This window comes from Cucurbita moschata, unplaced genomic scaffold (genome assembly GCF_002738365.1).
Source record: "Cucurbita moschata cultivar Rifu unplaced genomic scaffold, Cmos_1.0 Cmo_Scf00003, whole genome shotgun sequence".
Lineage (NCBI taxonomy): Eukaryota > Viridiplantae > Streptophyta > Magnoliopsida > Cucurbitales > Cucurbitaceae > Cucurbita > Cucurbita moschata.
Genome location: NW_019268519.1, coordinates 2588761 through 2604399, shown reverse-complemented (window position 1 = coordinate 2604399; position 15639 = coordinate 2588761). Strand labels below are relative to the sequence as shown.

The 15639-nt window shown below is 35.5% G+C and overlaps 1 protein-coding gene across 1 annotated transcript in view; it reads left to right on the top strand.

Moving 5' to 3' along the window:
- LOC111437747 (WD repeat-containing protein 11-like) overlaps nt 1-14966 on the top strand; it is an 18666-nt gene extending 3700 nt beyond the window's left edge. Inside the window, exons 3-20 of the mRNA XM_023075807.1 lie at nt 1239-1326; nt 1493-1674; nt 2339-2475; nt 5508-5574; nt 6646-6778; nt 6943-7057; nt 8065-8140; nt 8238-8420; nt 8668-8828; nt 9598-9697; nt 9979-10162; nt 10284-10570; nt 10799-10920; nt 12914-13058; nt 13137-13229; nt 13609-13682; nt 13965-14018; nt 14094-14966. Coding sequence (XP_022931575.1) covers nt 1239-1326; nt 1493-1674; nt 2339-2475; nt 5508-5574; nt 6646-6778; nt 6943-7057; nt 8065-8140; nt 8238-8420; nt 8668-8828; nt 9598-9697; nt 9979-10162; nt 10284-10570; nt 10799-10920; nt 12914-13058; nt 13137-13229; nt 13609-13682; nt 13965-14018; nt 14094-14397 — 2505 coding nt within the window. The 3' untranslated portion in view covers nt 14398-14966. The remainder of the gene's footprint in view (nt 1-1238; nt 1327-1492; nt 1675-2338; nt 2476-5507; nt 5575-6645; nt 6779-6942; nt 7058-8064; nt 8141-8237; nt 8421-8667; nt 8829-9597; nt 9698-9978; nt 10163-10283; nt 10571-10798; nt 10921-12913; nt 13059-13136; nt 13230-13608; nt 13683-13964; nt 14019-14093) is intronic.
- The last annotated feature ends 673 nt before the right edge of the window (nt 14967-15639 follow it).

Here is a 15639-nt window from a genome sequence, read left to right as displayed (position 1 = left end):
AGCAAAAAAAAAAAAAAAAAAAAGAAAAGAAAAAATCTTTTCAAAAATAGGAAATAAGAGTTACATCAACACCACAGAAGATTATGTGGAGTAATAAACATCAACCCAAAGGAGCCTAGTGGATTACTTAAAAATTCCAAAAATAAAACGAAGAGAAAGGAGGAAAAAAATTCTTATTTCCTAAAACCCTCTTGGTTTGCCTTAGTGAATACGAAAAATCTAATGTTGGAGAGATACTGATAAATCCATTCCTAAAGTATTCCTGGAACCTTTTTTTATCCCTAACCACAAGAGTGGTATCCCATTTAACTACATATAACTCATATTTTCAGTCGACTTTAAGGTTCCAAACCTTAGTTCTAAAAGCTCGAAACTCATCCACAATCTCATTAGTGATAGGAGTGGAGTGATCTATCTGTGCAAGCAGGAACATAGAAAGAGTGCTAGGAATAAACCTTTTTGATCAACCATCCAACACTTGCCAATTGCCTTATATGACCTTAGAAGCCTTAACTTCCTTCCAGATTAGATAGATGATAATGTCTTTTAAAGACGAATTCTGCCCCTTAATTAAAAAAAAAAAAATGATGATGTGTTCCAACACGTTTTGAAGAATTCCAGGGAGAAATCGTCCAAACTAAAAAAAGTGTCTTTCAGGAAACCCCAAGATTTTCACCAGTTAGGAAATTTCTTTCTAATCATATAGGTCTCTCCGACCGAGAATTGTCTTTTCTAGTTATTACCTTCCACTAGAAGCCTCCAATGGTTTCCTCATCCTTATGCTTTTCCCCCTTTCTGGTAAGAAATAGCATGTGCTTTCTGTGTAAAACATCTTTAAAAAATTGACCACCTCAGTTTCTCTGTTAAAGGACTAACCCCTTCTTAGATGACTTCCTCCTGTCCTTTTGCAATTTTTAAGGGTCTAGGAGATGCAAAATATTGTATTTAATACAAGAATAAGAGCGTTGCTTGCAGGAAACTTGTTGACATGGATGCAGATTGTGTTTTAATTGGATCAAATTAGCCTTTTCAGGTGTCTCATGTGGCATATCAGATATTTTGTTGTGCTGAATTAGGCTAGAAGTTAAATCTGTCTAGCTTTTGGCACCAAATTGGACTGCAAATGTAGCATGTGTTTTGTTTAATGTTTTTTAATCTGCGTAATTAGTTTTGCTGTTGCTTATTTTTTAATTGAATCAGGAAATATGCACCTGCTTACTGTTAAATCATTGATGCAGATCAACTTAGTTGGTCAGCTTCAGCTTCTTTCTTCTGCAATAACGATGTTGGCAGTGCCATCTCCATCCTTAATAGCTACATTAGCTCGTAAGTTTCATGACTAAGCTCGTGTAAATGCAAATACATGTTACCCATGTATTTATGCAGAGATATAATACCATTTTTATGAGATTTAAAAGGTGGTTCCAATTCAATTGAATGAGCTGGCTGTTTTTAGTTTGAACAAATTAATTAGCCTGGTTTCTTATTTAAGGTGGAGGAAACCATCCTGCTGTTGCCGTACCATTGGTTGCTTTAGGGACTCAAAGTGGAACAATTGATGTCATTGATGTTTCTGCCAATTCTGTTGCATCTTCGTTTTCGGTACATAATAGCACTGTTAGAGGTTTACGGTGGCTAGGGAATTCCAGATTGGTGTCGTTTTCTTACAGTCAGGTATATACTTTAGCATGTTGTTAATATTTTGAGTTTTGATCTATTTCTTTTCAGACTTATGATACAATTCATTACGTTTAGTGTTTTTCTGCTTGTATGTTTGCGTTATATCCCATCTTTGTACCCAAGTGCACTGGATTCTCATTAAAGAAGACGCAAAAATCAATTTATACCCAGTTTAGGGTTGTATAAATTAAAATCCTAAATTTTCAAAAGTGTGTCAATTTACACCTCTGTTTGGCATGACAAACGTATGTTTTTACACTTGTGGAGTGTTGTAATATATCAATGAAACCTATAAACTTTCATACAATTGATTCACTTATGAAAGGAGTTCCATTGCTACAACTAGAAGTTTACAATTGATTCACTTATAAAAGTTTAGAAGTATTATTGCTAGAATTATAAGTCCCCATATGTTTAAATTAACGTTTTTCAGACGAAATCTAACCGAGTGTAAATTGATACACTTATGAAAGTTCACGGCTTTCATTGATACAATTATTAGTTTAGAATTTTAATTGATACAACCTCAAAACTTTGAAGGTATAAACTGATTTTTGCCCCCCAAAAAAATGCAACCTTTTTATTATCCTATGCCTGTTTACATTTTTTATTTTATTATACAATTCAAAAGTAACATGCACTACTCTTGTGAACTCAGGTGAATGAAAAAACTGGAGGTTTCATTAATCGTCTTGTTGTGACCTGTCTTAGAAGTGGCTTTAATAGAACCTTCCGTGTTTTGCAAAAGCCAGAGCGTGCTCCCATCAGAGCTTTAAGGGCTTCTTCATCTGGAAGGTTGACCTTGATCTCCCATTTTGCCTGTTATGTTTAATATAATGATTTTTCTTAAGGCGGGCTAAAAGAGTTCTCCAATTAACCTCTCCCCTCCCCTCCCCTCCCCTCCCCTCCCCTCTCAAACCTCAGTTCCGACCATCAAACCTTCCTCTCTAATCTCCAACTTCATCCCTGTCTGCCTTGACCTAGGCTAGGCCTTCAATGTCTTTCCCATCTGTTGTTTCTCACCGAGGCCTTCAATGTCTTTCCCATCTGTTGTTTCTCACCCATTCCTCACGGTTCCTTCAACCTCTCCGCCTTTGTCTATTTACCCTCTTTTCTTCTCTTTCCTTTCTATTTTTCTTCTCTTTCTCTCACTGCCCAACCTCTCTTCCTTCCCCGCCCCACACCACCTTGCCGTTGACTGCAACCACTACCTGCCCTCTTACTGTTGTCTGCATTTTCTTCATTCAGCCTCCCACCCTTCAGTTCTCCTAGTTTGTGTTATTCTTGTAGGTTTTTCCTATCAAGATTTCATCATTCAAAGTTGATTGATTTGCATTTTTTGGTTCAATTGAAGTGTTGAGTTGTTGCATATGTAATATTGATTTCCGCATTGTGTGTGAAAATAATGAGTTTTTCATGGAAAATGTGAACAATCAGAAGACTATCCTTTTGAGCCTGCTTCTTATGCTGGTCCGAATGCTCTATGGTTGAGCTCTTGCAAATTCCAGTTACTCGTTTTTTTCGTAAAAAATTTAGAGAGGATTTCGGAACCATTCAACTGTCTAGATTTTGTTCATCATTGGCTGGCATTATGACTATACTATTTGGCATTCCTCAAGGGGAAGAATGCTTTTCCGAGTTCCTGTTGGTTTTGACAAGAAAGGATGACTTGTATTTCGGGAAATGATTAGAGATTTTATCTTTAAACTCTAGGAGATGAAGTTTTAGTGTCCGACTCTTCTCATTAGTCTAAGAAAGCTGCAACACCACAAGAAGAATAGGTGAAAAGAAAGCAATCCTCTAGTACTTATATAGACGTGATTAGATAAAATCCATGCCACTTTCAAAGTCTGGGCTTTTTAAAAGCATTGACGCTGAGGCTTATTCCTTTTGGATAACGAAAGAGAAGGAAGTAGTAGATTTGAATCTCAATTCCCTCTTGGTGGTTTCTAGGACGCTTGTTCACAAATCTTGAAAAGAGGTGCGAATCACTTTAGAAGATTATTTTCAGTCCAAAATTTTATTAAATCCATTCATGGATGATGAGACTTCGGTAAAGATTGATAATGGGTTTTCTGTAATGTTTTGATGTGGAGACTTATTGGTATTCTTCATTTGAAAATTGAGCATTGGTCCAACATGAAACACTCCCACCTGTAGTTTATAAGGAGCTATGGAGGATGGATCTCTTTAAAGAATTTACCATTGCCATATTGGAAACGTTCTTTCTTTGAAGTAATAGGGCAGCACTTCGGTGGTCTGGTAAGCATTTCCTCCCAAACAATTAATCTCGTTGATTGTTTAGCAGTTGTAATAAAAGTAGAGGAAAATATTTGTGGATTCATTCTAGTAGAAATTGAAATTAAGGACGGTAATATTAGAAAAATTTTCCTCCATTTTGGAAATATTGTTGCATTAGACCGTTCTACCACAATAAACTTTAATCATGGTATTTTATCCATTGAAGTCTTTTCAAATTCAGTGTATAAGAGAATTAATTTGGTAATGGAAGACAAAGGGTTCACTTCCACAAACAAAGATGATTTGATGGTAGGGGTTCATGGTTTAAAGCACTCGAAAGTGCATGATAAGATCAATATCTCATGTGGACTTGGCTCTAAGCAACAATAATTATGTGTATAACAACCCAATCCACTGCTAGTAGACATTGTCCGTTTTGGCCTGTTACGTATCGCCATTAGTCTCGCGGTTTTTAAAACGTGTCTATTAGGGAGAGGTTTCCACACCCTTATAAGGAGTGCTTCGTTCCCCTCTCTAACCAATGTGAAATCTTACAATAAAGCACACCTACCATGGATAGATTTCCACACCCTTATAAGGAATTCTTCGTTCCCCTCCCATCGATGTGAGATCTCACAATCTACCCCTCCTGGGGTTTCAGCGTCCTTACTGTGTGCCTAGCTTTGATACCATTTGTGACTGCCAAGCCTACTGCTAGTAGATATTGTCTACTTTGACCCGTTTACGTATCGTCGTTAGCTGCACGGTTTTAAAATGCGTCTACTAGGGAGAGTTTTCCACACCCTTATAAGGAATTCTTCGTTCCCCTCTCTAGCCAATGTGGGATCTCACAATCCACCCCCACTGGGGGTTCAACGTCCTCGCTGGCACACCCCCTATTGTCTGGCTTTGATCCATTTGTAAACGGTTCAAGTCCACCGCTAGTAGATATTGTCCACTTCGGCCAGTTATGTATTGCGACCAGCCTCACGGTTTTAAAGTGCGTCTATTAGGGAGAGGTTTCCACACTCTTATAAAAAATGTTTTGTTCCCCTCCCTAACCAACGTGGGACATGAAGCTTTCATCTAGAAGAAGTTTCTGCATTTTGAGCCGGAGTGGGAGCTCTGTATTGCTGATTTTTGGCTGTATTTTTGTTTGCTTTGCTAGTCATTTTTCATTGTTTTATCGTCTTGTTTGTTTAGGTTTATTTCTTCTTGTCTTATCTTTTTTCGTTCCCATTGGGAACTTGTATCCTTGAACTCCTTCCTTTCCATATATCAATGAAAAGTCATTTATGGTTAATATATGTATAAAGGAACATATTTTTGAATTTTTTTAAAAATATAATGTCTTTTTCTTACACTACTATTTGTTTCTGAATTCTGGGGCAAGATACATTTGCTTCTGTCCGTCATAGATAATTTTAATGAATCTATTTTTAGATAGGGTTACGTAAGAGTAAGGACATAGGTGAATCAAACTCTCCCCATACACCCTCATGTTGTTGCATGAAATTTAAGCAACGCTACTTGCAGCTTTATTCCAGTTATAAATCTTCTTTCCTTTTTATGCTAATTAATTCTAGGTATCTTCTAATCCTGTTTCGAGATGCTCCGGTTGAAGTTTGGGCAATGACAAAGACTCCTATCATGGTAAATTTACTTTCACAAACACTATCCATTTTCATTTATGCTTCATAACTTTTATTATTAATAATATTCTCACATTTTGGTGTTGAAGGAAGAATTAGACTTTTTATTCAGTTTCTTAACTGTCTAATTATCCTAATGTTTTGATTCAAGCAATTGGATAGTTTTTTGTAATCTTGTTTGGCATTAGTGTGGAGAGATGACTTATCTTCCCTTTTTTATTTATTTATTTATTCAAGCAATTGGATAGTTTTTTATAAGCTTTTTTTTCCCTTTGACTATACCCCCAACTAGAAGCAGTAAACTGTACACTTTTATAAAATAAAAAAAAGAAAAAAGAAGACTTGTCCTTAAAGATCCTCTGATTTCTTTCCTGCCAAACATGCTCCCTTACTGCGCCAGAACACAAAATGTTGATCCTTTTTGGGCATTTTTCCACCCTGAATAAACTTCTAGGAGACATCTATCCATGGAACTTGGAAAACAACCACTCACTCACCCCAAAGATATTCATGATGGAGAACCAACCATTGGCAGCAAAATGGGAAGGCAGAAGCAAATGATCCTTATCTTCCCTGATTTTTAACTAATTTTATTTGAATAAATTCTTCTTATTCAATCATTGGCATCGGTTGTGGTTCTTAAAAAAAAAAAAAAAAATACAATTTCCAGTAATTTCAAAGCCTTCATTTCTTGTACCAGGACTCCTATTTTAGTGTTTCTCAATGACCAGCGTCATTTTTCAGACATCCACCCTAGCAGTAGAAGGAATTTCTGGTCTTCAGTCTATAGTGTTCTTTTTGTGCTTGCTGTTGATTTTGCGTGAATTATCTTGATCACATTTTGAAACTTCTCACTGCTGCCCTTTTGAAAAGAAATAATTGCAAGAAGAGGTAATGTTTTGTCCATGTCTATATTGTGTTACACAAATCTTGAAAATTATTCTGGTTACTTTGTGTAGAAGGAATGGGCTGGTTGGAAAATTTTATTAACCTGCTGAAATATAATAATCATTTTGCTAATATCTTTAAATGCATGATACACCTACTCATGATATTTTCTATCTCCATGTAGCTTAGATCGTTAGCTCTTCCATTTACAGTTTTGGAATGGACGCTTCCAACAGTTCCACGATCTGTTGCAGAGCGTACAACAATGACAGCGGATACTGTATCTTCACCCACCAAGGCATCATTATCTGATTCTAGTAAGCTCGTTATCTTGCAACTTCTCACTGCTTCATCATCAAAAGAATGAATTGGTTCTTCCACGACTAATACATATATTTAGTCTCTTGGATGGCTTAACTTACTTTAATCGTGTTAGACTTGGGCTTATGCTTGCTACATGTGAAACCATTTTTTGTATCAGAGACACCAAACTCAGAGGGTAATCAAGATGAAACGTCTGAAAGTTTTTCTTTTGCACTGGTAAATGGTGCGCTTGGAGTGTTTGAAGTTCATGGGCGAAGAATTCGGGACTTCAGGTACAATTCCTTCCAAATATCATGGAGTATAATAGAAATCTAGGTCATGAAAAATACTTAGATTTCATATATATAGAATACGTGGCAAGTTTCAAATCCAAACAGTAAATATATATTGTGTGAGAATTTATAAAGATTTATGAGAATTTATTTTTAGGAGATGAGCATGAAGGAGTTTGATAAATGAAATCCTTACGCTTATAGGGTTTTTTTGCTTCTGCGAGAGTCATCCAACTTTCACTATAGGAATAGAATGAGATTTTTTTTTCTGAAAAAGGAATAAGAAAATATTATTTAAACCGTAGTCTAATTGAAAAAAAATAATAATAAGAAAACATCGTTTAAACCATACTCTAATTGATTTAATAATCTATGGGTCTATTTGACTTTCATTCAAATTCTATTAAGATAAAAAGCGAGCTGATGTAGTAAGATGATAATACAAAATAACTGTACACTTCCATAGAGATATAAGGTGTCATACTAGGATTTCATTTCCTAATACAGCAATGTTGCACTTTATTCGCTCATACGATTTCAGATGAATTAAGCTCATACTAATTAAATTTAAGTGTCCTGCTTTGTCGGTTGGTTTTTAACAGTAACTTAGAGACTAACGTACATTGTTGTCACCTAAACTTCCAAATCTGCATCTTCATTAGAAATGGTTGTTTTTGAAGTCAAGGGCTTGTATGGAAACTGAGATCCCTTTCTTGTAATTATAGCTTTCCGAATCTTATGACCAATTGCAAGTGGTTTTTATAATCCATTGGATAGGTTCTCCTTTTGTAATTTCATGTCTTCAAACGAAATGTTATGTTCCCTACCTAAGACCATTTATTGAATTTTCCCTATAGTCAAATGTTAATCACTGATATGGAGTTTTCTCTGAAAAAACTCATTGTCGTTTGTGTATCATGAACTGTGGGGTCTGTCTTATTGAATGGAAGTGGTTACCATCCAAATGATAAAAACTCTCATAAAGATTTCACCTTACATGCCTGTAGACCCAAATGGCCCTCATCTTCATTTGTTTCATCTGATGGATTAATTACAGCCATGGCCTACCGCTTGCCACATGTGGTATGTTTCACCCATTATTTAATAATATAAAATTTTGTCAGTTACTTTAGATCATGGGTGATAAAATTTTGATCACTCTAACTTGGACATTTTTCAGGTCATGGGTGATAAAACTGGTAACATTCGCTGGTGGGATGTAACAACTGGACATTCTTCATCTTTTAACACACACAGAGAAGGAATCAGGCGAATCAAATTTTCCCCTGTAGTTTCCGGGGACCACAGCAGAGGACGTATAGCTGTTCTTTTTTATGATAATACATTTTCTATATTTGATCTTGTAAGTTTTATTTATTAACTTTAAATTTCAATTTGATTTTGTAGTTTTTAAACTGCTATACATTTTCCTGCTCATTCAACCCATTTGAATCATTTAGTTCAAATTTAACAGCTTTAGAGTGCTTATTCTCTTGAATATTAGGTATGTGGAACTGCATGCTTGCCTTCTTCCACGGTGTCATACAATGGATAATTTGGAGGGATTTTCTGTTATTGATTAAAACGCCATACATACTTTTTGCTGGCAGGATTCACAGGATCCCTTGGCTAATTCCATTTTGCAACATCAATTTCCAGGGACCCTTGTATTGGAACTTGATTGGTTACCTCTACGAATAGATAGAAAAGATCCTCTAGTTTTATGTATTGCAGGAGCTGATAGTAGCTTTCGTCTTGTTGAGATCATAATGTAAGTACTGGAGTTCCTTTTGAATCTTTGAAATTTAGTATTTGAATTATTTAATTTCTTGTTGTTGGTAATTTTCATGTATGATTTTATTTAAAAATCAATGATCTATTTACTCGATAAAATTATGTAAAGATTGCTTGTCTCCTTCACCTCTGTTTTAATTGGCTGTTTATTTGAAAGTTGTCTGTCTGTCCTGTTAAAAATAAAAACTTAGAAATCTAAGATTTATTTGATTAATGTTGTTGTTACTTGCATCCATGCACTATGAAATATCTTCCTTTTAAAATACAATTTCATTGACGTATGAAATTTATAAAATGGATGAGAGATTAAAAGGGAAGCATAACTGTATGAAGTAAATAGAGTAGACAATTTACACCAAGAAAATAGCATAATAAACAACAAGGTCAAAGAGCACTTCAAAAGAAGTGTACTAATCTCAAATCACATTGTTATTGTGCCATCAAGCTTTTTGTCATGCCGTTTTGGTTCTTATCCATATGCAATCTGTGGGTCTCTCTCTCTTTTTTTCTTCTTCTGATGCACGGTATATTAGTGGAAAGAGAAAAGCTCATTCAATCTACAAGTAACAAACCATAGGCTTAAGTATTAAACAACACCCTAGGTGTCTGGTATATGAAACTGTCTTAAAAGTTATTTGGCCTCTTAGGTGTTGTGAGCCTGCTACCCTGCTTACTATTTTTTTTTTAAAGCCATATGGTTTAAACGCTATCCTAGTTTGCGCTTTTGTAACCCTTATTTTATGCAGTAATGAAAAGAAGCATGGCTATGGACCCAAGACAGTTAGGGAAAGGTTTCGGCCAATGCCTATATGTTCTCCTATGTTACTTCCCACTCCACATGCGTTGGTAATTATTTTTCATTTATTCTTCTCATCACGTACACCTTATGCATCTTCACAATCTCTTGATGTTATATGAAGAATGAAACTTCAATTTTTTCTTCAGTCAATTCTTTTTCATTGCATTTTGAGCAGGTTCTAGTTTTTGCAATGAATGAAGCATTTGTAGGGAATAGAGATGTAGATTGAAGTGTAAAAAGTAAATAACCCATATTAAATGCAGATTTTGGAATATGGGACCAAACTTATACGTTTTGAGTGAACTCATGTTAATTTTATTCACTACAGGCATTACGGATGATCTTGCAGTTAGGTGTAAAGCCCTCCTGGTTAAGTAAGAGACCTCAACTCATGTCTGGATTTTCTGCAGCTGGTGGTGACCTTCGGAGTCACATGATTGATTTACCACCTGTTGGTGACTCTGTGGTGCCAGAAATGCTTCTCAAGGTTCTTGATCCTTATCGTATCGAAGGTTGTATTCTGTCCCATATGTTGTTCTCATGACCAATGGCCCTGAAAACTCTCGTCTCTTCTTTCTGAATATATGATGATATTCATTATTCTCACCAATTCTCAATGTTTTAATGCAAAAGGTTGCATCCTTGATGATGCGAGGGCAAAATTATATTCAAAGTTAGTACATAAAGGCTCTGCTTTGAGGTTTGCCTTTGCTGCTGCAATTTTTGGCGAATCATCTGAAGCCCTCTTTTGGCTACAGTTGCCTAGTGCTCTCAATCATCTGATGAATAAGTTAGCCAATAAATCTCACCAGAGAGGCAAATCCTCTGCATCTAATGTGGATCTTGATGAAGCTTCAATGCTGAATAGGATATCCTCAAAGGGAAAATCAGTGCCAAGAACTGGGAAGAAAAAAGCATTTGTAGATCTCTTGCTTATTTGATTATTTTTTTTATAATTATTGTTTATTTTAGGGGGAAAAAATCAAGTTCCATTGCTAGAATTCTTAACTAGCAAATAATTTTTTCCATTAAGAATCATCCATCACTCGTACTCTTTTTATTTGAAAGCTTATAAAAACTTTAGATGATCTTTTTCGAAATTCTCCCTTATTTCATTATTGCTGATGATTTGGCTTTCGTTGTTGCAGGGTCAAGGCCAACTTATGGCAATGGCTTTCAAACAAGAAGAGTTGTGGGAAAGTGCAAATGAACGCATTCCTTGGCATGAAAAATTGGATGGGGAAGAGGTTAATCAAAACCGTGTGCATGAGTAAGTTTGGCTCAACTCCGTTCTGTCTATCTACACTTTTTAGTGTTTTGTGTTTGCATAGATATGAAAACTTATCCTACCTGACTGCTCACAATTGGCTGCTGCTGTTCCAAAATTTATCATGTGAATGCACTGTGTTGCTATTAGTTTGTAAACAACTCGGTCTCTGCTTTTGACTTGCGCACAATATTTTGCCAACAGCTTGGTTGCGTAGGAAAATATTTTTCTCTTAAAAGAACATATTTGAAAATTTAAATTACGTAAATAAATTTAGCTAACGGGACTGAAGTAATGTAGCTTCCTTGCAATGTTTTGGGTTGGTGTGGATCCTTCCTTAAGATTGTAGGGCTATGATGAAGCATTGAGGGTCCATTAAAGGAGGTCCATAGTATTGTTCATTTCAATGTCCCTTTTGAGTTTTACAGTGTCAGGGACTTTTTTCTCCCTTAATTTTCTATTACTAACAAGTGGAGCATCTTTTTGTTGGGTTCGACCTGTGAAGTACATCCTTTAGTTTCTTCCTAAAAGTTAAAAATTTAAAATAAAATAAAAAAAACTAAAAAGTGGGCTTTGGGCATTGAGGTTCATTAAGGGTGTTTCACTTTGAAGCGAGGCACCTAGGGGGCTTTTCTAGGAAGCATGCTGGTACTCTTTTCAAAACAAGATTCAATGAATTTTGTTTTCTTTTTGAACGAGGAAAAATGGTATTGTTTGCAAATGGTTGCCATGAACTCCATTTCCTATCCAAAAGCCTTGACAAAATCACTTTAAGCCTAGGCCTTTAACGGTCAACAACCAGCAGACAAAACAGAGAGGAGGATCCCCTTAACTAATTCCCTCGATCTCTAGATTTTTCCACTCAGGTATCCGTGATAAATTAGCTTTAGAAAGACATTTTCTTATCCATTGCCTCTGAAATCTGCCTTAAGCGACCTTTGGCTTTAAGATTAGCATCCAAGACGTTCTGATCTGCTTATTAGATATCATAAGTCCTCTCCAAGTTATAATCAGGTCCTTCTATTTCCTTTTTTTCATTTTCCACCCGTCAATATATCAGGTAAAAATCTACTATCTAGCTGTTTCGACAAAGGCTGCCTCAAATTCTATTTTCGTACTTACACTCATCAATATTCTTGTCAACAATTCCGTCCGTCAAAGTTTAAGTAAAGAATATAAAACTGCTAACTCTTTACTTTTTCCTGATGGCACCTCTACCAATTTGTACTACAAGAAGAGTCTGTTAGGCTGATTCCTCTGCTTTTTACATAAAACTCTCATGATCTTCACACGTGTTTGCACACACACACACACATATATGTTCATCTTTTATTAATGGAAACTTTTTAATGTAGTGAACAATAACTCTGGTTGTTTGCATATTTCACGTGTGCCTTACTAGTAGAACTATCCTACTACATAACACTCAAATCTAGATAATTAAGATTGTTTGATGCAATCGAGCATCAAAAGAGTCTAAAAGTAAGAATACCCGGGTCTTTCTCCTATTCAAAAGTATGCTAATGCTAGAGATTGGCCTCCAAAATTTAAGCCACTAATCCAAGTACTAACACATGCACACGAACTAGCTAACATGCTACTTAACAATCAAGTACTAACCAATTCACAACTAACAGACTAAAACGAACACAAACTAAATGTTACAACTAATTGCTACGTTGTTGAGAAATTGCTACTCTTTATCTGTTGATCCTCCAAGAATACTTTATAATTTGGCTATAAGTTTTTTAGTTCAAAATAAGCTCTCTTTTTCTGCTTCTACTTGCTTGAACGATTGTTTGGCCATCAGTTTTATAGTCAATTGGAGCTATCAGGAATAACCGCTTAGTAATGCATGAGGCCACTTGTTGGTTTCAGCCTTTGGAACTCTCTTTGCAATTGAGTTGATCTGTTCAGTGTCCTCACACTTTATTTTATTCCTTCTACAGAATTCAATCTGCATTACCTTCGCCTTTCTAACTGTCTTTATCATTAGGCTTGTATCTGTTGGAAACTTAGAAGCCACTGTTAGTTTACTGCTTTCCACTCCTCCAGAGAGCTCTTACTTCTATGCAAATGCTCTACGTGCCGTTGCACTTTCTTCAGCTGTGTCAAAATCGCTTTTAGAACTGGCTGTCAAGGTATGCTTAATTGAATAGATTAAATTCGGATGCTTGAAGAACTTGGAACTTGTCAAGATCATACCCTTCTGCCGTTAGGTTGTTGCTGCCAACATGGTGAGAACTGACCGGTCACTGTCTGGAACTCATCTTCTCTGCGCTGTAGGAAAATATCAAGAAGCATGTTCTCAGGTTTAATATATCATGATGTCTTCTCATGTTTTATTTTATCATAATCAAGTTCTCTTCCAATTCAGACGCATTTCATGTATGGAACAATTTTTTAGGATTAGAAATTTGAGTTGGGAAGAGGTTTTCGATTTAGTCAAATTCTGCAACTTGCGTGGGGTGGTCGAATCTCTCTCTTAATGTGAATTTTTCTTTTTCTTTTTTTGGTGAACTTAGTAAATGCTAGGACACTATTTCTTAAAATAGATAATTCGATCATGATGTTATTGTTAATTTTATGATTTTTTTGGGGGGCTCGATTCCTATTATGGCTCGATCATGATGTTATTGTTAATTTTATGTTATTGTTAATTTTATGATTTTTTTTGGGGGGCTCTTACAGCTTCAAGATGCTGGATGCTGGACGGATGCTGCAACTTTAGCTGCGACACATTTAAAAGGATCTGATTATGCTAGGTAGCTTCTTTGTTGCTAAACTTAGAAGATTTCCATATTTATCTTTTTTTGCATATATGTTGCATCTGTTTTCTGTAACTTCTTTTGTTGGCTTCATTAGTATGATCTCTGCTGCATCACTTTGCCCCAAGGCTCCTTTCTTTGTTGCCTGAGATGCCTTAAATAATAAATTAACTCAGTTTTAAGGAAACGTTGTTGCTGTTAGTGGGATATCTCAAGACTAATACTCTAATACTATTATTTTTGTCGATTTCTCTGATTGGTTGTATATATGTTCTTCAGAGTGCTTCTAAGGTGGGCTAATCATGTCTTCCATAGCGAACATAACATCTGGAGGTAGCATCATTTTTCTTCCCTGCTACATGTAGAGGTTTTCCTGCGACATAGAGTTCTGAAATGGCTCCTTTACAGGGCGCTGATATTGTACGTTGCAGCTGGTGCACTGCAAGAGGCACTGGCTGCACTTCGTGAATCGCAGCAACCTGATACTGCAGCCATGTTCGTCCTGGCTTGTCGAGAAATACATGCAGAATTTATCTCCAATTTAGAACATTCAGACGATGAGTCGGATTCTCGTTTTTTGAAGGAAAAACTCCTTAAGTTGCCCGGGTTGGACCCGGAAAACGAAGATGTTATCGCAGTCTGTGAATATTATGGACAATACCAGAGAAAACTGGTGCACCTCTGCATGGACTCCATGCCGTATTCTGACTGAAGACTGTGGTATTACTTCTCTCCAAGTCTGATTTGATTAATTCATTCTTCAGGGAGTTATTTTATCGAGTACGTCCCTGAAATGAAACCACACAGAGTTTATATACGCCGAAATAACTGAAATTAGAAATGACTTCCATGAATCGAAGCTTAGTTGCAGAGAGCATCTCGGGAGTAATCTTTTGCCGGCCAGCTTTAAAGCTAAATCTGCAGAGGAAAGGGGTTCCAATGTGCTGTATTATGATCTAGAAATCTTTGTAGAGGAGTTGTCTATAACGGTATTACTTCATTCAACAGAGGGAGGTTTTGCTTTCTTTTCCTCCATCTCTCTCTTTTTTATTTTTTATTTTTCCCCCTCTTTGTATATAATAGCTTTTTGATAACATGAACGATTCATGAGAAGGATGCAATGGCTTGGCATCAGTTTGTTTGGTAGGAATCTTGGGTGGTCATGAATCCGACACACCCCAACAGTGTTTTTTGTGTTTGTTTTACAGAAATATAGGACTGTAAAAGAAGTCTCTTTTGATGTTCAAATGAATTTTACTGGGTTGGTTCTTTTTCTTGGAATTCTAAGTTCTCCATGATGTGGTATTCCATCTATTATCCTATTTTTGCTTCACTTTTTTACCACATCAAAGTTAATATCTATTCTTCCTTCTTCTAAGTTAACATTAAATATATTATATTATGTGTTAATAACTTTCAAATGCTCCCAAAAGTCCCATTGAAGAAGTCAAAATTAATTGCATAATAGAATCTTCAATCCATTGCTGAACAACATGGTGTTCGTAATTCAAAATAATAATACTTGACTAATTTTAACACTTTTTTTTTAAATATCACATCACGTGTAATTGGTAGAATTTAAGTTTGCAATTTTTTAAAGAATTTTGACAATTTGTTTTTATATATAAAAAAATTGGAATTATTCTGTGGCGTTGGATCAATCTCTCTCTCTCTCTCTCTCTCTCCCCCCCAACAAAGACGAAAGCAAGAAATTTCTGCAAGCGTGGGTGTTATTTAAAGTCAAATATTTTCATAACTATTATTAAATATCAACATTATTTCTTTTTCCAATTTGGTTACAAATATATTTTAATTGGAAATTTATGGAAGACTTTTTGTTACATTATTATTATATATATATATATATATATATATATATATATATATATATATATATATATATATTTTTTTTTTTTTTTTTTTTTTTTTTTTTTTTTTTTTTTTTTTTTTTTTT